This window comes from Crocodylus siamensis, chromosome 4, assembly GCF_052110815.1.
Source record: "Crocodylus siamensis isolate JL-2025a chromosome 4, ASM5211081v1, whole genome shotgun sequence".
Classification (NCBI taxonomy): Eukaryota; Metazoa; Chordata; order Crocodylia; family Crocodylidae; genus Crocodylus; species Crocodylus siamensis.
The window spans coordinates 102,959,367-102,986,615 of NC_143398.1; the positions used below are offsets into that span (position 1 = coordinate 102,959,367).

Sequence of the window (27,249 nt, forward strand, 5' to 3'; positions counted from 1 at the left end):
AATCTACAAGTCAGATCACCATTACATCCAACCACTTTATGGGTCATGTAATAGAGAAGTAAATATCTGAATGGCATGGTAACTGCCTGTCCCCTTTCACTTTGAAAGTTGTGTGCCAGGGTCAGGGTTGAAGCACAATGGCAGGATACAGTGAGGAAACTAGTACAGTTGTTGTCAATAAGGCATGTTTCATGAGCACTGTATTCATTGAAAAGTAATTTAAATGGGAAGTCCTGTAGTTAACACCTGTGTATATTAGGCCTCACCTCTTTAGTGTTCTCAAACGTTGGTTCAACATTGTCCATGGCCTTGTCAATAATGTGCAAAATTCCATTGGAAGCAATTACATCCCCCTGTAAGATTTTTCCTTTCTTCTTACCCCCTTGGAGTCTAATTTTTAATTGATTGTCCTAAAACAAATCAGACAATAGATATTGAATTCCTTGAATCCCTTTTCCTGGGAGCTTTTGCATTTGAAGTTCAATGAGAATATGCATGCTTTATGGTCTATACCAGGGCCATTCACCTGGCAGCCCATGGGCCACATCTGACCATGGGAAAGTTAAAAGCAGCCCCTTGTCCCTAGACTAGCCAGCACTCCCTCCATCTCTCTCCAGCAGCTGCCACTGGAGTCTCTGGGTTCCCCCTCCATCCTTTTGCTTCTTTTGTCTGAGCCTACCTCTGGCAGCTGGATGGGGCATCCCAGACCTTAGAAAGCCTGCAGCCAGGGGGCTTGGACAACTCAGGCACCCTATGTGTCATGATAAAGCCAGTGCAGCTGCAGCACACCAGAGAGTCATAGGGAAGGGGTTGGGGATACACATGACAGGGTGTGGTGTGATGCAGTACAGTTGGGGGGCACAAGGCATGGTATGGGGGTACAGGCACAGTGCAGTAAAAGGGGCATGCAGTGTGTGAGGGCATGTGGCACAGTGCATTGTGGGGAGGTGTTGTGCATGCAATGTAGCAGGGGGGTTGTCCCCACAGCACTGTATGTGATGTTGGGGCATTTGGTCTATGCAGTGTGTGGTAGAAGTTGGACAGCCCTGGTCTATATCAATACAGTGCATCCAGGGCCATCACCTGGACCATTAAATCTGGAAGTTCAGGCCTTATCCAAAGCTCAGCAAAGGAAAGGAAAGGCTCCCAGTGACTTCAGCATACTGTATTACTTGTTTACCAGACAGCAAAGTGCAGAATAGACAAAAGAATGGTGAACAGTATTAGCTTTATGGTAAGAGGAAAAATCTAATTTTACATTAATACAACTCTGATGGCTTGCACTAATAAAAATCTGCCAGGAAACAATTTACAATGTGATTGAAGCTAATGGATAAACTCAAGTAACCTTAGGGGCATATAAACCATTTCCTTTTATTGTGTAGCTGTTTAAAAAAAAGCCAAAATGTTGCTGATCATGCTTTGTACTGAAGTCTGCAGGAAACTCTGAAACGATAGGCTACACTTGTGTTTTCCTGTTATAAATGGAACAACTCTTCATTTAAAATTTATATATATATTTTCTTAGGTGACTCTGACCTACTGAAATAAATAAGGAAAACTGGCTTTGAGTCATCACACAGGCTTAAGTTATTGAGTGAGCATTAGCTGCCTGTGAACAGCACTACCTGCTCTTAAAAAGGTTATGGGTAAGTGTACTGCATTGAAAACAGTGACAACTGTTCAGCTATGGAGTCAAGTCATCCCTGGTTTCATTCCACATTATTGTTAGTAGATGAATATTAGCATATCTCTTTAAAAAAAATCCAGCCCTATATTATTTATATGGATAACTCATTGTGGATGAGCTTTACATTGGGGGCTGGTTGTGACCCAGTAGGTCACAGGTTCTGCAATATGACCTCTAGTTGCTCTTACATGCTGAGGCTTAATACTAAGCTTCCATCACCAAGTGAGTGCGCCACTTCATTTTTCATACTATTGACTTTAGATTCTTGAAGTGTCCCCATTCTTGAGGCAGAAGGTTGCATGCTGTGCAGGCCAAGGTACGTCCCTGTGTTTAGGATGATTTTTCTAAAATGAAAACACCTTTTCTAATACATAAAAGCCTATTTATTAGCCATTCAGCTTACTAGAAGTCTAATGGTGAATTTCTGTTTGCAAGGAAGTTAATGGGAGCTTTGCCACTGACTTGAGTGCAACCTGAACTTCACCAAGACTCTCTGCAGTATTGGGACTGTGGGTATTGTACAGTAATGCTTACAGTAGCTCAGTGGTGCTCAACCTTTTATTCCTGTAGGATGGATGCATGGCATAGGGCTGGTCCATGGCCTGATACCCATAGGTGGAGGGAGAGATATTTGGGGGGAGGCGGGGGGCTGACCATGCACATGCATATGCACATGCTCCCCGCTGTGGGAAAGTCTGCAGGGGGAGGGGAAAGGGCCATGGTGGGGAGGGAGTGGGTCTGGGATTGGGGCTGGAACCAGGCAGGGACTGGGAGGGAACAGAGCAGAGCCGGGCCCGGGATGGGGATCAGAGCTGGAGCCTGCTGTGCCTGTGCGGCCACCCCTTCCCCTGTACCCAGGGTCATTGCCCAGCACCAGTGGCCCCCACGAATCCACCCCCCCACCCTGCCCCGACACCAGCTGCCTCCTACACCAACCCTGTCCCTGCCCCACCTGGGGGGCATGGAGCCAAGGGCCAGGAGGGGACAGAACCCCTGGGACACCCACAGCTACTCCACCCCTCTCCAAGTCACCCCCCAGGAACAGCCTGGCATAGCTTGGGAGCTCCTACAGAAGTGCAGTGGCAGAGAGCCGAGAGAGGGGCACATGGCCCTCCAATCTTTGCATGGGCCAAGGGCAGGGTGCAGCTGTGAGCTGGGCTCTGCCTGCTTCCTGCCTCCGCACTTGCTACCATCTTTGAAAGCGGCATTGCGCCATGTGCGTCCTGTTGCTGGGCGGGCTGGGCAGCAAGGCACATGGTGTTGCACCACACTGCTTGGCTCCCTGGTGTCGGACCTCAGAGGAGCTACTGGGCTCCGATTGTCCCACAGTCTGGCCCGGGTGAATGGGGCTCTGACTAGGCTGGGTCATGGCACAAATCCCCATATTGCAGCATGGAGCAGGGCAGGTGCAGAGGTGAATGATTCACCCCTACCCCTATCCCACGCCCTCCTACACTGTGAGGGTCTTGATCTGCCCTTCTCCTGAGCCCAGGCAGTCATAAAGAAAGCAGATAAAAAGAAACTTACCTGCCTGCTGGGCCATCTGTGATCCTTGCTGTGCAGGGTGTCTGAGTGTGTGTGCTGCTTCCCCCCTGCTGCAGCAGTCTGTGGCTGGGCTGCTCTACTGCCATATCTGCTACCCTGCATTTGGGGAGTCTGAACCCTGTTGGCTCCCCCTTCCTCCGCCTATGCCGATACCTTGTGGGGTTGTGCCCCACTCTGTGCAGCTCCACACAGGGCTACACTGGCCTCCCCAGGCATTTGGCAGCAGGGAAGTGACAATTAACACTGCTCCCCCAGTGCCAAATTTCTAGACCCTTGGGGAGCCCAGTGGGCTGGATGACACAGCTCCATGGGCCAGATCTAGCCCCCAGGCTAAGGGTTGAGCATCCCTGAGCTAGCCAGCTCACAGTCTGCAACATGTTAACTCAGATGGTATGACTGACATTTTCCTTATGAAATTAAAAGCTCCATAAATATAGAGGAGATGCGCAGATGCTATTTTAATATCAAAATCTAGAGGTGCTCTTACTTTGTCACCCTTTAATATCTCCCCTGACTTCCCAGTCAAAGTATAAATTGTATTTGTATTATTCAAGTCATTGGTGCCCAGCTGACCAGCAATTATATGGAGTTTTGCAAAGTACTGGGCTTTCTCTTTGTTGCTGAGAAGATCTTCTTTCTAGAAGATAAAGGAACACAATAGCGATTTATTTCAATATATTACAGCCTATATTAAAAAAATGACAACTTAATGTTGTTTTCAGTTTTGCAATAGATTATATGCTAAATTAACCAAGTGGGGTGCAAACACTGTATGTTCTGAAATGAATGTATAGTATGTGATCCAAGACCCATAGAAATCAATGGAAGCCCTTCTATTGACTTAGGTGGGGTAGATCACATCCTTACAACACCCATGGTAAACAGTAAGCATGTGAGTATCCCACTGACTTGAGTGGAAGTTGCTGATGCTCAGTGCTTTGAAAATCAGGCCACTTACTAGGCACCCAAATATTGATGCCAGGGTACAGCTCGTTGAATGCGTCTTTTCCCTTTGACAGACTTCCTTCCTTCCAAATATTTATTTTCCAAAGTAATGAGAACAGTTTGGATTTTAATTATTGTGTTTTGCTCCCCTTCTTATTGCCCTGGCTTGTCTGAGTCAGGGGAACTGAGGAGAGACTAAAAGGGGAGAAGCTCCTTCCCCACCCCTGCCCACCCCACCTGAAAAAGTTCAGTTTGAAACAATGTTAAGGTAAATAGTCTGTTAATAAGTAATGAAACATTTTTCATTAACATGAATCAAATTATTTTGGTTAAAAACTTTGTATTTCAAATTTTGGTTTTGGATAAGCCTTACATAAATGCCTAACCCGAAGCATCCATTTTGGAAGTGTGGTCTTGATTTTTAATCTTTCATTGCAAGTAGCTGTGTACACAAAACATACATAAAGTATATACAAACAAAACATAATGTTTTAAAGTAGCATGGCATCATGGCCCAAATCAAAATAAATAAATACATAAATAAAGACCTTCGAATCTTTTACAAGTATCAGAGCAATATTATTTTGACTCCTTGATGGGTATGAAAAGCACTAACTCCACTGGAAAAAGTTTTTATTTCCCGATAGGGATAATTGCCTGTGGAATTTGAAATCTGATTTTCTGGCAAAGGATAACAAACAAACAAACACCCCCTCCAACCACAATTCCCTGTACTTACATTAATTCCTCTGAAGCCTTTGTTTGTTGGTAATAGCACAGTAAGTGGTCCCAGACTACTTAGAGCCCATTCATAGGCATATTCTTATAGGAAAAAGCAAAAGACAAAATGTATACTGTGAGCCACTAGAGGCAGGATTTCTATATTCTATGTTCTATGCAATGTAAGGGCACTGTTGGTGCCCACTCAACAGACTAACAATATCGGTGTTTATTAAAATGTAACTGCTAAATAGCTTGGTGATTCACTGAAATATGAATAAGAAATTATTCATGGAATCCAAACATCCCTACGTATACTCAGTATGCAGACAAAAAACATGTATTTTGATAGTCTAGCTGCCATGGCATGGAACTCAGTGTAAGTCTTGATAACAGGGTTTCCTTAAGCTTGCATTAGTTTCTGCGCAGAAAAGCTGAATTACTACTTAAAAAAAAATTGGCTTCTGAGGATGTTGCCTATGCTGGTACTGCACATATCAGGGAACAGGCAGCTAGGTCATACGAATGGATGAACTGCTACGTAAGCTTCCCATGATGACACAACCATATCATAGTACTAGTGCCAAGGTTAAGGTCATTAAGTATTTCTTATATAAAAGCCTACTTCCACAGGTTTAAAATTATAACTCTAAATGTTGGTACTTGGAGAACTTTTTTTTCTTCTTATAGTTACAAGTACTGTCTACTCTAAAATAAATTCAAGAAATACAATTTAAGACTCCATAGTTTGGCTTAAAAATGTACAGCATGAACTGCTTTGTGTAGCTGATTCTTTTTTGTTTTTACAGACAAGGTTCTTTAGGTAGATGTGATATCTTTTATTATTCCAACCAAATAGTTGGAAAAATTGTTCTTTGCAAGCTTTCAGGCACAAACACCCTTCTTCAGGCATAGGGAGAGTTTGCTGGTGTTTTATGTGCTCTCCTGGGTAGAATAGAACCCAACAAGCAAAATGCAGGTCTTTGGAAAGGCAAATGTGTGGCAGTGAGGATCAGAGGGAAAGAATTTACCATGCAGTTAAAGTAGTGTCACCTGTGCAGTTAACATGTATGCATCACAGTAGCTCACTGCTGATAGATCAAAAAGGCTATTAAAGGAATGAATAGAGAGCAGATATCTTGCATTAATGTTATTCTTCATTATTTGTTTTATAGCAAGACTTGGAGATCTCAAAACGTTAGCAGTCATGCAAACATGTAGTGAGAACACCAAATGAGGGTACACCTTCAGTGTGTAGTCCTGATGCATCATATTCCTCCATGCACCGCAAAAAAATGGGCTTATTGGCAAAAATTAGCATATTTTATCCTGAGGCCAAATATGGAGAATTTTCATTCTTTTCTGGGTAAGAATTTAGGATCTTGCATAGTTTTATGCAATAAAGTTATCACAATTATATTGATTTAAACAAATAATATCTTTAGCAGTGTTTCTTGGCCTTGAGGTATTTAACTCAGGTGTGTGGTATCGTTTTGAAAGTAGCTTCACATTTTAAAGCTTTTGAGATAAATACAATATTTGTATGTTATACTCCTCATGAGATGCTTGCAATATATGATAAACATTGTCACTCTTTACTTAGGCCCCTGAACTTTTCTGAACAGGTTGCAAAAGCAAGCCATGTTTGGTGCAGAGTCTGACTGAGCAAAATCAAAAGCATTCTAGATTGGGCTTACACTATGAGGTAACAGACATGAGGAAACAGTTGCAGATAACTCACAGTTCATCTTGTTCACAAAAACAATGCTGTGTCACACACACGACCAAAGCATCCTGTTTCCCAAATTCTTTGTTCTCTCTCCTCAACAATCTCTTCCACTATCTCTTCACTATCCTTCCTGTTTACCTGCACTTCCAACTAAGCTATTTCCTCCCTCCCATTCCTTTTATAGTTACAGCATTCAGGATATCAGTACTGCCACAACTTTAGCAGCTCATCTGCTTTATAATAGCCAGAGCTTTATCTCACTTGTGCAGTTGTTTATATATTTTTCTGCTAGCATTACATTAGACTAAAAATACTCCAAACTGCCTTGGTGAACAGATTTAAATTATTACCTAATAGATGGTTTGTAGCTCTTTTTTCCACCTCTACCTTGCTTCATTATATCTGACTTGGACTGTTAGCAAAATAGATGATTCACATGAAACTATTTAATCAGCAAATGGTAAGTCTCAGCAGGGTAAAAATATTCTCTTGAAACATCTAGTGTTCAATGAATTTTTTGGTGAATCCAAAACAAGGTTCAGCAGGAACTGCTTCAGGACTGAGGACCATAGGCAGAGGAAGAAAAGATGCTTTGTGGGGGTTGAGTGCGTGCGCGTGCAAGTGCACACACACAAGCCCCACCCCCAGCAAGTAAGCCTGTCATGAGAAGGGGTGTGGGGGGAGGCAGATGAGGGAGGGAGGGAGCAGGGCTGAGATGGGCAGGGGCTGGGGTGGGTCATGGGACATTCAGAGCCCAGACAGCTCATCCAGGGGTGTAGGGGGCTCCTGCTGCTGCATGCACACCCAGGGCAGGCACAGGGGGCATGTGTCCCCCAATCTATGCACTGGGTGGAGGCAGGCTGCCACTACAGGCTGGGGTCTGCACCCCACTGCCAGTGCCCCGGGAGTGGCATGGTGCTATGTGCCTCCTGCATGCTGGCTGCGCTGCCTTCCCAGCAGTGGGAGACACATGATGTCACACAGGTGCTGGAGCACCATTAGTGGGGTGCGGAGCATAGCCCAGTAGCACCCTATCTCCATCCTGTGCACAGCACAGATTGGGGGTCATGTATACCCTGTACCTGCTGCCAGGGGACAGTGGTGGGAGCCCCCCCGCACCACTGGATGAGCTGCCCGGGTAGCAAGCATCCCATGACTCATCCTGGGGCCCCATTCACCCCCTATCTGCAGGGGCCTCGATCTGCCCCCTCCACACCCCTTCCCTCCCCCATGCCCCTTCTCATCTACACATTTACTTGCTGGGCGCTCCTCTGCACACGGCCAGGTTGAGCTCCCAGTTGCCTGCAGTCTTCAGCTGCTTGTCTGTCTCTGTGCACGCTCCTCCCTTACTGCTGCAGCTGCCCATAGCACATGCCCAGGCTGCCCATGTTTGAGGGGACTAAGCCCTGTTAGCCCCCGCCTTCCACTGCCTATGCTGAGGACTCTGTATTGCCTATGTTTGTAGCTCTGGGGTAGTCATGAAAGGAGCACAACCCTAATGTTGGGATCCCAGGAGACCACAGCTCCTGGGCCAGACAACAATTCTAGACCATCCAGGGTCAGTACCTAAAAACCCTGCAAGTTCTGTTCTACCTAAGGCTCTACTCCTGGTACTGGAGCAGGAGCCTAGAAGCCCTGCGAATGCCAGTTAGGGCCAGGGACCTCACAGCTTTCTGTTTTTTGCTAATTTTGCTATTTCTTGACATAGGTTTGTGGTGGTTTTTCCTTGTAATTTCTGATTCACAGGGAACTTTCTAATATGATGTTTTCTTTCAAAGCAATTAGAAAGGTAGCTCTGGATGAGATTAGAGGAGGAAGAGCCAGAAATTGTTGAGATTTCATTCATAATTTCAAAACCTGCCCTGCTGGTATGTGTGTGTTTATTTTTAAAATCACTTGGCATTCTGAAGCAGAGTAGAAAGTTTTCCAGAATACTTCACTAAAAAATAATGAGCTGCTAGATACTTTGGAGGACCAGATGAGTAATCATGCATTTTTAGTGACCATGGACATTTCTAAGTATCAAATTAGGCATGGTTTTACTGAGCCTTCTTTGTACTAAATCTGTGTACTTGTATTTAGGGGCCTACCCATGAGTGATAAGGCAGATGTCAGCTTTCCTTGCCATTGCCCTTCTAGTTCAGTGTTCAGATCTCTGATGCGTTCCATGATATTTCCATAGCATATGAACCCATTGCCTACATAGCCCTTCTGACAAGTACACCTGTAAAAAGAAAAGAATTTACTTTTTGCATTGTATACCCACAGTCTTTTGTTTCAGTGTTTAACTACTGTCAATCTAATTGAATCATTATGAGCTACTCATCTGATGAGCTCAGGCATTCTCTGCAAATAAATTTATTTCATTATTTAACTAGTTTCATAGATGATCAGATACCATTTTATGAATGACTGATTCATCAGCTTTCTGTAACTCATTAAATGAAGCTGTCATTTCATTTATTCATTATTTGACCAGCAGTAATTTTATCTTTCCAAAGTAGCTGCTTGTCTGTCCTGGCTTAGCCCAGCACAACATGATGTGGTGAAAGCAAGGGATATTGGTAAGCCTTACCTGTAAGCCACACCCCATTGTAGCAAAAACATGCTTCTGTCAGACCATTCCAAAATGAACATCTATTTGCTAGATTTTCTGGTTTCTTTCAGATAAAATTTCTATGTCTTTATTGGCCCTTATTGACCATATGAGAGTTAAGAATTTATTCACTAACTCTAACTACGTGGATTTGCAGCTGCACTTTTACCTTCCCTAAAGGACACTGTACATCAGGTAGGTATTACCCATTAGTATCTTATGTCCTCTTTACCAAAGCAAAATTATGGTTGTAATGGTATTGATATCATTGGTAGTTTACCTTAGTTGTTATGCTATAAATCACAGTTTACCTATCGTTGCCACCAAATCCTGCTGGTACTGGGATGTCTCAAAACATTGAATTTGGCAGCATTTCCTCCCTCAGCAGTGACATCTCCTATGAGTTCAGATACACTCCTTTGAACCAGACCTACTTCCAGTCTCTCCCTGAGTGCTACCCCAGCTGTTGTCACCTCCTTGAGTCCTGCCCCAGCTCCCATCAGAGGTCCCCCTTTGATTCAGTGCCTGGAGCTTATGGCCTAATCACTCACTGCTAGTTAAACTCCCGTATTTAATTAATCCCGACTAATTAATTTAATTGGTGCTTTTCAGTTTGGGGTGAGCCAAAATGGGAGTAAAGGATAAAAGGAGAACAGGCAGGAGGGAAGTTTATATGATCCAGCCAGAAAGAAAGGACTGGGGGCTGTTCTGCTTGGCATAGCTCCAAAGAGCTTCCAATGTAATATACCTCCCATAACCAGCAATATTAGGTAGCTGTCATTCTGCCTCAACTGAAGCTTCTTGCATACAGCATCAAGGCATGGTTGTCTGAGATGCAGATAACAATAGCTTTACTTCTTCAGGCTTTTGCTATTTTATGACCTTTAAACTTCAACCTTGGTCTTTCTCCCTCCACAAAGACTTTCCCTGGGAAGCTGCAGTAGCAGTTTCAGGAAGCTGGCAGTACAACTGTACCTGTGACTAACCTTAGTGTGAATCAGTCCTGACTGCTTGTCTCTTAGTCAACCCTCACACATTCTTTTAAGGATGTGCATTAAACTGATTTTCATTAAGTGAAAGCATATAGTACCTGTAGCATCATACTGTATAATTCCTTGCTGATGCATTGTGCCACCACCTCCGAGAGTACCATATGTGATTGATCTGAAGTCTTTAGAAGCTATTGGAAAGCTCCCATTGATCTCAATGGACAGTGAATCAGACCATATATGAGAAATATAAATACAAATCCATATGCATGTTCTCTTTCCACCCCATCACTAGATATCTGTGTTTCCTATGCTATATCAAGAATTTATTCTCACACTAGTTTCAGATATTCTAAAACCATATACTGATAACTTTATTAAGAAACTAAGGATAACCCCATGAGAGTTGCAGTGATCCCTTTTGCCTTAATGACTTATTTACTGAACAGAATTTATCTTAATGTAAGATTCTGAGGGGAAAAAGACTTACGTAATTTGTCCTGGTGCAACCATTGTACATTTAGCATTTTTATGGCAGGTGTTGTTAGTCACACAAATATCTGTCATACGGCATCCTTTTCCAGGTACAAAGTTTCTGTAATGTTCTTTGCATTCACAGTGGGACTAAATCAGGGGGAGAAAAAGTTTGTACATGCAATTCGTACAAAAATTGCTAACTTTAGCATTTTTCTATCACAAAAGCTAGAGCCAAAATTGAACAGTTAACATCAAAAGTCAAAGATATGCACATTTCAAATCTTTCTGTACAGCTAATCCATATTTATTCAATGCTGTTCTAGGTTTCAAAGTAGAAAACTACTGGCTTTCAAATAATAACCTTTGAAATAAAAATTAAATTATTTAGATGTGCTAGAAAGAAGAATTTATTAAACTCAGTATGGATATATCAAATTTATAATCTATGTAGGAACAATCTTCTCCATCCCAAAAGAGGTTCTAGAGCATACTGCTATCTACTTGTATTCAGACTGCATCACTGAAATACAGCAACCTTTGCAGTAGGTCAGCCAGCCATCCAACACACATGCGCTGTGAGAAGAGGTGAAGTGACTTGCCTGAAGTCACCCACCTGATCTGGGAATGGAACCCAGGACAGATGAGCCTTAGACCACTAATCCTCCCTGTAGGTGAAATGGCTTCCCAAGAAGGGGAGCTGATTCTTGGCCCTACTTAGTTGGTCTAGGAAATGGCATGGGTTCTAATTCAATACTTACTTTTCCTGGGCCATCATATTTGCAAATGGTAGACTGTGCAGGGCAATTTCCATACCTTCCTTGGCAAGGGTCTATTGGTAAGCAAACTTGACCGTCTCCTCTGTAACCTTCTTGGCAGGTGCATTTATGACGATTAGGCCCAAGATATATGCAATAAGCACTGGGATCACAGACTGCTTTGGAGCATGGGTTGATAGCTTGAGAAAAAAACAATAGTAAAATACATAAGAGTGTTACTGCAAAGTTACAATAACTGAGTGCAAAGATGTACTGGAACTTACTGGTGGCAAACAGAGCCCATAAAGTAATCTGCCTATAACAGCAGTCCAAAGCGTAGCATCAACATGGAGACAGAAGACCAGAATGTGTTTATATTAACAAAGCAGCAAACTGGGTTTGTTCTCATACAGAGATGATCTTTAAATTTGGCATATTGAGCTATTACTTGCTTATATCTACAGTAATGCAATCGATTAAACAAAAATCAAAACTATCCCCAGTTTCCCCCTTTTCTGGTGAATTTTATCTTAGAGGATTCAGGTGAAGCTGAAGTGACTTGAGGTGAAATAAATACCCTCAAAAGAATGAACCTTTTGAACCAGAGGTCTCTGCAGATATCTTTCATGTCACTGGATAACTTTATATCATGACTGCTAATTCCTGGAGGACTGGCCAGTGAGTTGCTTTAATTTGTTGCTGTGCCACATGGCCTATAGGCCACAAGCTGTGGCCCTGTGTGGTAGACTGGGCATACAGGGCAGTGTGGAGCTAGATGGAGGTGACACAGGGCCGTGGGGTCCTGATCCCTGCATGTGGCACTGGGTGGGGGCTGACATGGGGCCCTGATCCCAGTTCACGGGACCAGGCAGGGGTGGCACAGGACCCGAATCGTGGCATGAGGGACCAGACAGAGGTGGTACAGGGCCCTGAGTGTGGAGCTGGGAGGGAGGGTGGTGTGGGGCCTCAATCCCAGAATGCAAGGCTGCAAGGGGGTGGCATAAGGCTTATTCACTAACTCTAGCTACGTGGATTTTCAGCTGCATTTTTATCTTCTCTAAAAGGACATTGTATATCAGGTAGGTATAAACCATTAGTTGCTTATGTCCTCTTTACCAAAGCAAAATGATGGTTGTAATGGTGCTGATATCACTGGTAGTTTACCATAGTTTACCTTAGTTGTTATATTAAGGTATATGCAATAAGATATATGGCATGCTGGTTTAATCCTAGCATATGAGGTTTGGACTGGCCCCACACCATTCATCTGGCTTACAGGGCCAAAAGACTGAGCATTAGTGCTTTAGTCCATTTTCTTACTTTAGTCTTAGTACATTGCTCTGTCCACTATGCTTCCCATGTTAACTTAGGTGTTCATCAGGTTTAAGGGATTTAGGACTCTTGATTTAGGCTGATGATGCTCGATTTTTCTGCTCCATTGTCTCAATGGGTGGGGCCCAGTTCATCTGTGGGCTGGGTTCAGCCAGTGGGCCCAATCTGGTGGGTGCACTGGCTCCTGATTTGGCTGCATGGAGGGACACAGGTTCTGTCATGAAGCCATATGACACAAACCTACTTAGTAAATCCTTGTTCAACATCTAGTTTGCTTACATAAAATTAATTGCTGACTAGATGATCATACCTTCACTCTTCAAAGGGGTCCACTGGGCTTCACAGCTACTTACGTTCACATGTTTTACCATCTCCCTGGTAATTGGGAAGACATGCACATTCCAAGTTTGTTTCATCATCAGGAGAAGTCGAACATCGGGAATTTTCAGGGCACTGCAAAGCTTCACAGCTGGGCAGTGCTGGAAAAGGAGGATGAAAGGTCATAGAATGGCTGAATATCATATTAGTGAATATTATGCACACCTTACTGTTGTATACTTACCATTTAAGAGCGTCTTTGGCAAGAACCGGTTGCCTACAGTTATGGAACTATTATTAGTGGTGACTGAGGATGTGGTGATGCTTCATGAATGATTATGGGACTTTTTCATGTGTGGATGTAATGGGGATTGAGTTTGGGTACATATATTGCTGCTATTTTTTCATTACTGTTAAGACAGTGTACTCGGCTGCCATCAGCCATCACCATAAAGAAGTTGTTGGATATGTTCTGAGGTAAAAACACTATACTTACGCTCATCACAGTTGATCCCTTTGTATCCAGAGAAACAGGTGCATCTACCATCCCCTGTAATTCCACTGTTGCAGGTTCCATGGATACAGCTGCAAACTGTGCAGAAATGGATTAGTTTTAGTAAATCACCATGGGTTTGAAAAGAATTCTCAAGTGACTTTTTTTCTTACCAATAACGTTTTAGTCATTGTTATTAAATACTATGTTTCCTGATGCAGAGGGCACAGTTCTCAAATGTTAGTTTAGTTTATGGGCTTGATAATGGGCTGCTTAAATCCCCTAACTGCAAACTGCAATAGGCTGCTGGCATTTTGTTCTACAGGAGCTGATTTGTGGGAGTTGATGAAGATCTGGTTGGCCTACACTTACTGTGCTTTGAATATTGAGCCTTTCAAACATAAATTGAACAGTTCATATGCTAATATCAAGGAGCAGAGAGAGGAGAATGTTTGTCATATAAATAACTAAAGATTATTTTCTGTATACTCCCCACACTGAAGAAGATTTTATTTTGTTCTTCCTGTGTTTGTAGCCAGTCATTTCTGGGCATAAGCTTTCCTAAACAACTTTTGTGGCATATCATTTGCATATACCAAGGTGTACATTCACAAACTCCAAGCAGCACTTGAAGCTCCCTTTTGAAGATTTGTTCCATTGGCCTGGTGTACATGTAAAAGCTTTACGTGTATAACTATTTCAATTTGGCATGGATTTCTATTTTATTTTTATAGAGAACATATTGTAGTAGAAGCCCTAGGATAGACACAGTTCTGTCATTACAAATGTGACACCTCTATGTATAGATTATTCCTCTTTCCATACAGGTATAAGCTATACTGGCATAAATACCTTTTATACTGACATAATTACATTCATAATCTAGGTAGTACCATTTTAACTAGATCAGTATACTGGTACTTTTTTTTTTTTAATGTCAACAAGCCCTTATTGTCTAAGTCCCTTATTATCTAAGATACATGGGAGGGTTTTTTGTTTTTTTTTTTGAAAGACATATATTTTTGCCAGGTCTGCAAATGTACCTTAGAGAATTCTGAACTGATGATATGGCTGAAGGCTTAAACCCCAAATAATCATTAAATAAATATGCAGTTGACCCTTTGAACTGCCTTTGAAGATAATTACATTAAAAGATACTGAATTGGTTCAAGCATCTCATTTTGACTCAACATGAGTCAACACTGGCATCCAGTGGACAACTGTTACAAAAAAAAACATGCCTTTGAAACAGCAGTAGTACAAAAGTTAGTACAGATTATTTAAGATAGGGCCCATGTACTGTGGCAAGTAACTGTTAACGCATCAAGGACATGTTATTCATTTGACTTTTTCGTAACAGTTTGGTGTATGATTATATTCTGTGGCATTGCAGTGTTAGCTAGGAAATATATGGAAGGAATCTTTGCTACCTGATTTATGAGGCAACACTTATCTACCAAGTCTTCTCTAATCTCTAGCTCATTTGACTGTCTGATAAAACAAAGGATATTCTTTTTCACAGGATTTCCCAGAGGCTGTTGGGTAATTTTCATCTTAAGTTGATGGTGTGATAAAACAAATATATTTAAGGCTTCCATTTTTCACAATGCTGCATGCAGGATTTAATCTGCAGTCCATACTGCACTAATACACTGCATTAAAAGGAATCTAGACTAGAGATACCTGACGTGCAGTTGGGTCCAAATAAGTCATCTCCAGCACATGTTTCACAAGCTGTCCCACCAAATCCTCCCTACAGAACACAGAAGGGAAATAAAGCAGCTAAGTAGCTAATAGTTTGAAAATTAGAGAATCTCAATTGCAAGCCTGAGCACTTGTGTCCTGGGCAGTGTCAGTAGCTGGGCTGCTGGTAGCAGTAACTGTACTGGCAGTACAGTGGCTGCTATTTTTGTTGTCCCCCTACCAACTTGTCAGCAAGGGCTGGTGCCCGTGTTGTCCCCCTGACTTACACCACTGGAAAATCTTATAATGGTGAAAGGACTGAAGATGGCAAGTTGGGGTGTGGAAACATTTTCTCCCCCAAGGAAAAAAAAAATTCAAGTAAAATTTCTTTTGGCCTTTCATTCCCCTGAGATGTTTATATATTTGATTTGATTTCTATTAGTTTCTAGCTATGGTATTATGCTTTTATCAAAAACTCTACATACTTGTACAAAACTACAAGCTGCAATATAATCAAGAGGTACAATAGAACATAATGGACTGTCCATGCCACTATAATAATTGTGACAGCAGAAAATAACAAAAGTCTCACTTCTACCCTAGGCCTTATTGTTCATCCCCACCCCCAGGTACCAAAAAAGAAGTGCTTTTCCGCAAATCTGGAGGGGAATCAGTGGTAGATGAGGTGGATCAAATTAATATGACCTTTTATTTTACCCATCAGATTTGCCCATTAGATGGGAGTACAAAATGAAATACTAAAAACCTTGCTAAACCTGAGGACAAGAAGTTATGTGCTCTAATTGATAAAGAATACTTAAAATGCTTGTCTGAAGGAGACAATGTAGGGGAAGAGTTGTGGAAAAACACTGCCTGCATAAGTATAGGACAACCTGAGCTGCCTAAGAAATGGAAACATTTTGATAGCATAGGTAAGACAACAGCTATGAATGAATGCTTCGATCTCTGTACTGGAGCTAAAGTTTTTTTTTTTTTGGCAAGTAGTGCTCAAAAAAAAATCATCAACAAAATCATGTTGTTAGATTCTTCCTGGAATATTCTCCCTTTATGCTCCCTGTTCTAGCTAAATATACAGTAGTACCTGGCTCTTACTACTGTACAATATATTATTAAAAAAATGGAAGGGCATACTTGGCAAGCACATGTTCCATCTCCATTTATACCCTGAGAACAGCGCCCTCTGTTGTTGCAGGGTGATGTGGCTCCTCCTGGACATGCTGTAGAGTGAAAGCACATGAGAAATCAAAAAAATCATGGTGACTACACTCACAAGTTTGTCTACGTTAGTGATGGTGGCTCTCAATGGATTTGGGCACTCAGTTCAAATGAGTACCTGAAGGCTAAGTACAGACAGTCAACTTCCAATGATGGAGATTCCACAATTTCTGTAGGTAATTTCTTCCAATGCTGGACCACCCTCATAATCAGAAAGTTGCTCCTAATTTTCAACCTAGATTCCCTCTGCTATAGTTATAGGCCATTGCTCCTAGTTCTGGCCCTTACAGCCACAGAGAGAAACTCATTTCCACCCTCTCTTGTAATTGACCTTCTGGTATTTGAAGACTGTTTTCCCCAGTTCTTAGTAACTTGAATAGGTAATTTCTGATCAACAAATCTGGCCATTCTTTGAGTTTCTACCTAAGGATTTAAGAGCTCAGCTTTAGGCTTTTAGTTTAGAAACTCTTGGCCAGTACTCCTGATGTGTGTACTAGGAGGGGATGATGCCCCATTTTCTAGAAAAGATGCGCCCATGTGATACAACTTCTCCAATTCCTTGAGTTAATATCTGGAAAAAAACATCAGCTCATTTAGATCATCTCCCAGCTATGGTCTGTTTACTTTATTTTGTCACTATAAACAAAATGGTGACAAAATAGGTTTCTTGTTCAGCATGGTTTCAATATGGCTAATTTAACTTTTTGTTTCCAGGTGGGTGTGAAATCCACCTCTCTTGGCAGACACTCTAAGAAAGTGTTTATGTTGGGTCTGTGCAGGCCACCCAACCAGCTTAGACTGGTCAAAAATTTGCTGTTAAACTGGGTTTGCAAATTGGGTTTTGGATTAAACTGTGTTTTTTTCTCCATTGTACCTGCTTTCCACAGGAGTTGTTTTTTTCCCCCAATGAAGTACTGAAAACCTGAAAATTGATATTTTTGGATATGCTGCTGCTGTGCCTCAGGGGAGTTGAAATTTTTAGTCCCTGTTCCATTCTTCTCTATGGTCTCAGACTTCCCAGTCAGATTATATTTCCTATGATGCAGTGGCTTTCCTCATCATGATGATCGATCATGATGCATCCTGAGAGACCAAGTCTAACCCATAGAAAGGAATGAGATGCACTTGCTGCATTTCCCAATATTCACATTTTCAATGGAAAAAATATTTTTTCCCCATGGAAAATTCAGACTATGATGTTTTTTATTTTTATTTTGTCAGAATTATCCATGAAAAAGTCCTTGATTTTTCTTGCCAGTTCTAAACGCAACATCTCAGTGGCAACTCTTCCTTTGTGGAAATGTACAGTTTGTGACCCCCTCCTTCAATCTCCTGCTCAAACTTCTCTCTGCCAGCCTAATTGGAGCTTACCCTATTAAAGCATTAGGCATGTACAAAAGGGAAGCCCTACTGTGTGCTGTTTTACCTTCAGGGGGCCCACCCAACTTCACTTCTTGTCCTTCACAGCAGGGTTGCTAGGTATCCATTCTGACTGTCCATAAATTTATGGATAGTCAGTAAAAAATAGGACTAAAAATGCCAGTCCATGATGTCTGTTTAAAAAAAAAAAAAAAATCTAAGCAATGAGAACTTGAAAGATCCCTGGTTGGAAAGAAACTGGGTGCACACCAGCACCACCTGGTGTCTGAGCTGGAACATATCCTCCTGTATGAAGCCTCTCAGAGATTTGTGAACCCATCCCTCCTAGCAATATGATGCTGCTGCTGCATCCTGTTGGCTGCCTATGCTACTGTTGGGTCACAGGTAGGCTGGGATGGGGAATGAGGCCAGAGTGGTGAGACTGGGGGGAGGCAGCATGGCATAGGGTATGGTCAGGGGCATCAGAGTGTGGGGGTGACTAGATTACCCATAGGGTTGGGAAAGCATGTTGTAAACCCATTGCTGCCATCAAGCAGGGTTATTAGCCCAATAACTTTTTCTACTGCACTTTTTACTGACAACCAATCTTTTTTTTACTTTTTTTTGCTATGGTTGGTGTTATACATCTAAATTTGAATCCAGCCTTTCTAACTGGGACCTGGAAGAAGGGCAAAGCTTGGCAAAAAAAATTACATCATGTAAAATTTACATTAGTAAAAAAAAATAAAAAAATTGGTTACTTGTAAAAAAAAGAAAAAAAGAAAAAAAAACTTTGCAGATTGTCATTAAAAACAAATTTCCTGGGTTGGCAACCCTGTTCCATAGTGTAGAGAGACTTTCCTGATCCTACATAGTAGGAGTGGAATATTTCCTGCTCAAAGGGTCAGCAGAAGAGTTACCAACCATTCAGGTAATTTAATCTAGATTTCAAGAGTTTTAGTGATGCAGGAGGTTTGTCCTGTTCCTCTGTATAAAGGTGTATTTCACCTGGTTTGAGTAGTGAGCAAATAAAGTGGGTGGACACATGCATACACATTATTTTTGTGAAAACTTTGGCTGCAAGCCATATTTTTTTAATCCATCCTTTTAAGATTAATCAATAATTTAATGTGTACTGCTGTAAGTTTCTTTTGCAAATCAGTATGTTACAGATATAATTTCAGTCCAATATACACCAGACACATTGGCATCATAATGTGGTATTGAGATTTGAGATCAAATAACTTGAGGCAAGGCAATAAATACATATTAATGCTAGTGTCTAGTGAAACCCTTGTTTTTCAAGCTGTTTGTTAGCAGGTAAAAATTAGCCTTAGGGTTAAGACTGAAACAAATCAGCTAATCTATGCAATGCATATACTATTTTTGCCTATTGGCTGTACTAGCACCTCTGTTAAAGGTACAAGGGTAGCAAATACACAAGGAGGAAGACCACAGGATTTATGGTTCGAGCAAAATTCTAGGAAATCACATATTAAAAGTTGCTGTCAAAACAATTCTCCAGCTGCTGATTTCATTCCACTTCCGTTTGTCATTACCACCACTTTTGCCTCTTGTTTTGATCCCACCATTAAGGGACAACCAGTCCCTTTTTCAGTCACTCAGCAAATTATTGTATTGTTCTACAACTTTAGTTACATAAAACACTTCTTCATGATCGCTATATTCCAGAAGACACTGATCTGCATTTACCACTCCCTGAGTTGCTACACTATTGTACAGTTTTATACTTGTGTAAGACTACTATACTTCATTGTTGTAAGGATGACATAAAACTAATGGAACAGAGTGGAGAATCTAGCTCTTTGTGTTCAACAGAGATGTGTATGTTTAAAACAATGTTAAAGTAGATGTATTTTCCAATTTAATATTCTGAGAAAGTAGTGTGAATTCTATCTACTTATCTGAACATAAAATGGGAAATATCTGGGAACTCAGCACCTTTCAGACTTCTGGTACCCTAATTCACAACAGTTTTTATTTAATTTTTGAATCTCCAGATATTTTTTAAATCTGTTTTGTAACTAGAGAACTGCAAAAATAAAGAAAACAAATTCTACTGAAAAGTCAAAAACCGCCCAAAACCCAGATAATTTTAAAACTTAACAGGAAGAAGAATGCTTTTGGCTGCCAGACTGTTCCCCAATTGGCAGCCAGCAAAACTTTTTAGCAGTTTGATAAATCTGTCACTCTCTTTATTTTATTTTCCCTGTGCATTTAGTAGTTTAGCTTGCATGACTGGTATACTGTCATGGACAGGTATACACTGTTCAGGAAGGACAGGCAAGAGAGAAGAGGAGGAGTTGCAATTTTTTATGTAAAAGAGCTGTATAATTGCTCAGGGCTTATGGTCTGAAGGGAGATCAACAAGGGTGATGTTGTGGTGAATGTTTGCTACAGGCTATGAGACCAGGAGGATGAGGTGGATGAGGCTTTCTTCGAACAGCTAATGAAGTTTCCAAATCACAGGCCCTAGTTCTCATGCGGGACTTCTATCACCCTGACATCTTCTGGGAGGGCAATACAGCAGTGCACAGGCAATCTAGGAAGTTTTTGGAGAGAGTTGGGGACAACTTCCTGGTGCAAGTGCTGGAGTGGCCAACTATGGGCCGTGCTCTTTACCTGCTGCTCACAAACAGGGAAGACTTGGTGATGATTGTAGAAATGGATGGCAACTTGGGCAGCAGCAGCAGCCACAAGATAATGGTGTTCAGGATCCTGATGAAAGGAAGGAAGGAGAGCAGCAGAGTAAGGATCCTGGACTTCAGAAAAGCAGACTTTGCCTTGGTCAGGGAATTGATGGACAGGATTCCCTGGGAAGCCGGTGTGAGGAAGAAAGGAGCCAGGAGAGTTGGTTGTATTTTAAAGAAACCATACTGAGGGCACAGTAACAAACCATCCCGCTACGTGGGCAGGAAGACTAGCAAGTATGGCAGAAGACCAGCTTGGCTTAGCAGGGAACTCTTCAATGAAGTAAAACAAAAAAGAAGCTTACAAGAGGTAGAAACTTGGACTAATGACTAGGGAGAAGTGTAAGAGTATTGCTCGGGAATGAAGGGATGAAATCAGGAAGGACAAAGCACAGCTGAAGTTGTAGCTTGCAAGGGTTGTGAAGGGTAACATGAAGGGTGTCTACAAGTTTGTCAGCAATAAGGGGAAAGTGTGCGTCCCTTACTAAGTGATTGATGTCCCTGCTAGTGACGGATGTTGTGGAAAAGGCTGAAGTACTCAAGGCTTTTTTTACCTCAGTCTTCACAGGCAAGGTCAGTTCCTAGACTACTGCAACTGGCAGCACAGTTTGGGGAGGTGAGGAGCCAACAGTAGTGAAAGAACAACTTAGGGACCATTTAGAAAAACTGAACATGTACAAGTTCTTGGGACCAGATGGGATGCACCTGAGACTGTTGAGGGAGTTGGCTGATGTGATTGCAGAGCATCTAGCCATTAGCTTTGAAAACTCATGATGATTGGGAAAAGTCCTGGATGGTTGGAAAAGAGCAAATATAGTGCCCATCTTTAAGAAAAGGAAGGAGGAGGATCTGGTCAGCTTTACCTCAGTCCCTGGAAAAATCATGGATCAGGGCCTCAAGGAATCTATTTCTAAACACTTGGAGGAGAAGAAGGTGATCAGGAACAGTTCACAAGGATTCACCAAGGGCAAATCATGCCTGACTACCTGACTGACTTCTACGACAAGATGACTGGCTCTGTGGATGTGGGGAGAACAGTGGACGTGATATACCTTGACTTTAGCAAGGCTTTTGATATAGTCTCCCACAACATTCTCACAAGCAGGCTAAGGAAGCATGGGTTGGATAAGTGGATTGTAAGGTGGATAGAAAAATGGCTGGATTTTGCAGGCTCAAAGGGTAGTAATCAATGGCTCAGCAAGTTTGTGGATGACACCAAGCTGTGTGGTGGAGTAGATACGCTGGAACAGGGGTGAGCAATTATTTCGGCTGGTGGGCCACTTAACAAGTTTTGGTGAGCTACACACACAAAATCTTTCAGAAGATATAATTTTACTAAAATATAAATAAAAAACAAATCATATATTAAAGTCACACATTTACTATAACTTTAATTTTCCTTCAAAAATATTTTTGTCCTGATTGATGTTTTTGAGATGAGGGGCTTGCATAGTAACTGAAAATAAAATCAGCTTTTTTTGTGTGGGGGGTGTGGTACAGGGAGCAAGGAGAAGCTGGCAGGGCTGGTGATAGGGCTTGGCAAGGCTCTCGCCTGGGCAGCAGAGCAAAGCACCCACCCATTCCTCACACTGGAGTAACTGGAGAGAGCAATGGATTTGCCATGAGACTCAGTCCATTTGGCTTTTGGTGCCTGGGAACTAAATGGAGGGAGCAGGGATACCCTCTGCCTGGATCTAACACTGAAGTCCTGGAGTGAGAAGTGGGTGGGGGTGGCCTTACTTCTTCCTCTGCTCTGCACCTTGAGACCAGGAGCAGGGCAGAGGAGCAGCTGTTTGTTACTCCCCGCCCACTTCCTAGACCAGGGTTCTTGGTCTGGGGAACCAGTGTGGAGGCTTTGCCCAACTTCACCTTTGCTGGAGCAGCCACCTCCACTCTCTGCCTCTTCCCTAAACTGGGCACTGCCTGGTCTGGGGGCTTTGCCAGTTATCCTCAATTTGGGAGCAGAGTGGAGGAAACTCCTCACTGCCTGTTCCCCAGACCCTGGTCTGGGGACTGGGAGGAGTGGAGCAGGCACTGTTCCCTGTGCCTTCCCCAGATAGTGTTCACCCTGGTTTGGAGAAGATGGGGAGAGCAAAGCAGAGAGGGCCGCTTCAGACTGAATGCCTGTGTGCTTCCTCTCCCAGAAAGGTCACAATCAGAGCCAGCCTCAGCAGGAGACAGCTCTTGGGGGCAATGTCTCAGTCCCCAGCCCTGATCTTGGAGCTGGGGGCCAGGAGTTGCCTGTTGCAGGGAACATTGTTCCTGCCCCATCTCAGGGATCAGAGCAGAGATTAGGCAGCAAGCAGCTGCCTGGGGCAGGAGTGGGGGTAGGTGACAGCTGCCCTGGAGGTTGGACAGCTCCCCTCACCCCTCAGAGCCCAGGCCTAACTCTGGTGCCCTCTGTCAGCCTGGGGCTGGCACCCAGGGGAGTCTAGAGCTCCCCTTGCCTGCCATATATTAGCAGAGCAGGGCAGGAGTATTCCTACACTGAACTGTTTCCATCAGGAGCAAATTTGCCTCTGATGGCTGTAGTTGTGCACTCATGGAAAGTGTACTGTGCAGTAAGCTTTCTGAGCATTTATTACATGAGTAGAAGTGCCCTGTGGGACATGGGTGCCTAGCTGTTTGCCTAGGAAACTCTACAGGCTAAAATGGGGATGCCTGATGATTCACGGAGCCTCATGCAGTTCTGAGAACTCTGGGGTGAGATTGATCTGTTTACTGTGACTTAGGTCTTTAAATGCTGTCTAAGTTGTTTCAGGCCACCGATTGGATATGGCTTTAGGTTTCTAGCTGTAACTAGTTAGCTTTGACTATCTTCATCTTAGTTTTTTTAAGCCTAAAAAAAGCAAAAGTTCTTAGTGAAAAATGATTCAGTTCAACTTATCTGCAGAATTGTAGCCAGTGACTTGGGGTTTGTTTTCTTTTGGTTTTTTTGCATAGTCGTTTATATTTGGATTGAATGTCCCAGAGTGTAGATCATTTAACTTGGAAGCTTTACCACACTGCAGTTCTGCAGCATATGAGTGAAAGACTGAACACTACCAGTTGTTCCAGTGTAGCCTATCACTTCAAGGAAATAAAAGTGCTATTTAAGAGTACATGTTGTCATCACCCTCAAGTGCAAAAGGTGAAATGTGCTGCTAGTCAGGGATTTTTCATCTAGCCATAGGAACGAACTACTTTCCTCTAACATGTCAAAGCTAAGGGTGGCCGTGAAACTCCCTAGCGCCACTCACCGTCACGTTAGGGTGAACGTAGCACCCTCAGAATCTCGCCCGCCACGACTTTGATGTCTCAGCGCCATTGGGCCGGCGCTATCACTGCGGGTGCCTCTCGGCCACCTGGCGCCCCACGGGGCCTATAGCGCCACCGCCACCCAACTCTTGGCGCCCTTGGGCCGGCCTTACCGCCACCCTGGTCTCGGCGCCATTGGGCCGGCGCTATCGCCTCTGTACCTCGCCCCCTCTGGGGCCTCGCCCCCCTCTGGGGCCCAATACCGCGCACCTGGGGCCTCGCCCCCCTCTGGGGCCCAATACCGCGCACCTGGGGCCTCGCCCCCCTCTGGGGCCCAATACCGCGCACCTGGGGCCTGTGCCTCCCTGGCACCTTCTTCCAGAACCCCCCAAGCTGTTGGGGGGGGGGCCCTGCTGAGGCCTTCTCGCTCCCCAATAGCCTCACCCGGTCCTCCGAATCTACCTGCCCTTGAAGGTGATCTTGTTCCCTGCATCATCGCAGCCGGTGAGTTTGGTAAAGCTGCCCCACTTGCCTCGGGCTGCTCAGCTCAGCCGCAGAGCTCCTGCGGCAGCCAGAAGGGAACTGTGAGGCAGGCTCCGGCCTAAGCTGTTTATAAAGGCCGGGCCCTGCCCCCTTCTGGCCACGTGACCCAGCTGGTCACCCAGGCAACCGGCACCTGAGCTGCCTGGGTGATTGGCAGCTCTGCCAATCACCCTCACAGTCACGGGGCACCTGCGTGACTCCGTGACAATGTTCTTAAGCAGATTATGATAAAGAGAAGTGCTGTTTTCTACCCTGAAGTGATGGGAGAAACAATGCCTGGACCTTGATTCTTAAACTCCTTCCCCCCTGCTCTTTTTTGATGGCCAGGAAGTTTACTAGAAGGAAAACGGGGGCCTCCTAATTCACGTGGGCAGAAATTCTGACACTGTCCTTTTTGGAACACAGTGAACTCTTTCATACTATAAAATGTCTCCATTTCCAAACCCAGGCTCATGGAATACAGTGCAACTAATTAACTATTATATTGCCTTTGTTCTACCATTGTGCATTTAGTGTCTGATTCAATACTTCAGTTAAAAAGAGCAAATTTGCATTACCCTCTTTTTAGGGTTAGAACTGTACTGTCAATATGTGTGGTTGGTTCTTCCCTATAGCTTTTCCTATTCCTACATGAGATTCTGCTAATATATATATATATTTTTTTGTCTACTTGGTCAGTGGCATGACTTTGGATAGTTGTATCAGGCCCTGAATCATTTAACTAAAAACAGAAAGAAACACTTAGCCTCACCCAGAAATGTTGCTAATATATTATCATATATTAGCAACATTAGAGTCCTGATTGCCTTTTCCTCTAGACCAATACGGCTAGAACCTGGATACCTGGCTAATATATTATGCAATGAATGGAGCACTCCAAACTGTAAACTATTAAATGTGAAGGTCTTCTCAGGACTCTTCTAATAGAATAGTTAGTGATCCAGTTCACCAGTGCTGTGAAAGGCACTAAACCCATGGGGGAAAGCTTTCCATCCTTGATATAAGACTCTGAAGCAGTGCTGGGTTTAGGCATAAGCTAATTAAACTTCAGTTTAGGGCCTCACATTATGAGGGGCCTCTAAACCAACCCCTGGGCCATGAAGGGTCAGCTGCCGGACCAGAAGTGACTGTGGACTGGCAAACTCCAGCCCTGCAGAGCTGGGTGGAGAGGCCCTGTAGCCTATCACTTCAAGGACTCCTCCCACAGGGCCCACAGAAGTTGCAGTTGAGGTTTGTGCCTGCCCCCATGCCCAGGGGGTGGAAGTATTTTTACTTGCATTCTGGTCGGAAATTCCAGCTGCAGGGCTCCGCATGGTGGTCTACAGTTTGCCAGGTCATGGCCGCTCCCGGTCTGCAGTTTGCTGGGCCGTGGCATAGAAAGGTTGGGAACCCCTAGCTTAGGGCCCCTCTGGCCCTACTCTGAAGCATACATGCTAAACAAGGAGTATCTGGCATAGTGGCACTCCTGACTGCAGATGTGCTGGGGAAAACCTCAGGGCAGGGAGGGGAAGGGGGGGGTGGGGCTGCAATCCTTCCCAGCCCCGGGCTGATGCAAAGCAGGGCAGAGGAAGGACACTGCTGTGAGAAGTTGTGTTGCAATGAAGAGCCAGGTTAAGCCTTTCTTGGCTCTGCAGCTGCTGCTAAATTAAGGAAATGTTTTGGGTCAAATGAAGTATTTTGTTTGACCTGAAATATAACATTTCATTTAGATTTTTTTTAAAGCTTTATTTATTTAAATATAAATGAAAAGGGAATTTCTACATGAAAAACACTTTTTGAAGTGCACAGCATTATGACATTTTAGAATGTTTTCCATTTTTAGGGGAATGAGCAATGCAGAAAACACAATGCACGAAGTCACCAAAATCTTGGCTAAAATATTTCACTCAGTTCTATCCTTAATATATTTTGAAAATTAATCATATGTTATGAAAATTATTTGTGACAAAAGAAAAGTGATTGTTATACACTGACAGAATAAATAGCAAGAAAAGGGCTTACCCATACAGTCTGGGCCCCAATATCCCTGGCAGCACTCGGGTTGTTGAAATTCCTTTGTACAGATATGCCGACAGCCAGGAAGAGATAAAGTGTAGGTCTTGATTTCAATTGCAAGATAATACCTGAACATAAGAGATTGGAGTTGCGTTAGACTATTTAAAAAGCCTTAAAGCCTCTACAAACAAATGAAGTTTGTAACCTTAATTTCTTTTAATGCCAGATAACTGTACTTTAAAATTAGACTCGGAAGTTTTCATTAGGGCTGTCAAAAGATTAAAAAATTTGATCATGATTAGTTGTGCGATTAGAACAATTAGTTGCAATTAGTCACGATTTTAATTGCACAGCTAAAAACTCAAAGTTGTGTGCAGAAAAACTCAAAGTTATGCAAAATTATGTAGGTACTTTGTATGGTTGGTGTGGATGTGGGGTGTGTGTGGGTAAGGGGAATTTGTGAAGGTGTGGGGGGCTGTGGGTGTGTGGAGCCCAGGGAAGGGGGATGCTGCATAGCTTGGCAGGATGTGGGGTACTGTGGGTCAGGAGTGAGGGGCAGCAGCAGGGCTGGGGAAGCTGTGGCTTGGGATTGAGGGCCAGACTGACACAGACATAGACACACATACACCGCCCAGCAGGCAAGTCTGTGAAGGGAAAGGTGTGTTGGGGAGAGAAGGAGTGTGGGGGGCAGGTTTAGGACCCTACAGTGAAGGAGGGAGTAGAGCAGGGGCAGGGGTGAATGGGGCTCTGGGACTGGAGCAGGTCATGGGACAGAGCTATGGACGGCTCATCCAGGGGCATGGGGGGGCACTTCTACCACTGTGCGGACCTCCAAGGGAGGCAAGGGGGGCATGTGCCCCCTGGATTTGTGTGTGGGGTGGTGGCAGGCTGCCACT

The 27,249-nt window shown here is 43.4% G+C and overlaps 1 protein-coding gene across 1 annotated transcript in view; it reads right to left on the reverse strand.

Annotated features, from left to right (window-relative positions):
- The window catches only part of STAB2 (stabilin 2), a 138,273-nt gene that overhangs the window by 102,561 nt on the left and 8,463 nt on the right, over positions 1 to 27,249 (reverse strand). Inside the window, exons 3-13 of the mRNA XM_090043223.1 lie at positions 26,360 to 26,481; positions 16,425 to 16,510; positions 15,273 to 15,342; positions 13,593 to 13,688; positions 13,132 to 13,257; positions 11,450 to 11,646; positions 10,705 to 10,838; positions 8,720 to 8,853; positions 4,920 to 5,002; positions 3,723 to 3,872; positions 267 to 410 (exon numbers count right to left, since the gene is read on the reverse strand). Of these exons, the coding sequence (XP_089899349.1) occupies positions 267 to 410; positions 3,723 to 3,872; positions 4,920 to 5,002; positions 8,720 to 8,853; positions 10,705 to 10,838; positions 11,450 to 11,646; positions 13,132 to 13,257; positions 13,593 to 13,688; positions 15,273 to 15,342; positions 16,425 to 16,510; positions 26,360 to 26,481 (1,342 nt within the window). The remainder of the gene's footprint in view (positions 1 to 266; positions 411 to 3,722; positions 3,873 to 4,919; positions 5,003 to 8,719; positions 8,854 to 10,704; positions 10,839 to 11,449; positions 11,647 to 13,131; positions 13,258 to 13,592; positions 13,689 to 15,272; positions 15,343 to 16,424; positions 16,511 to 26,359; positions 26,482 to 27,249) is intronic.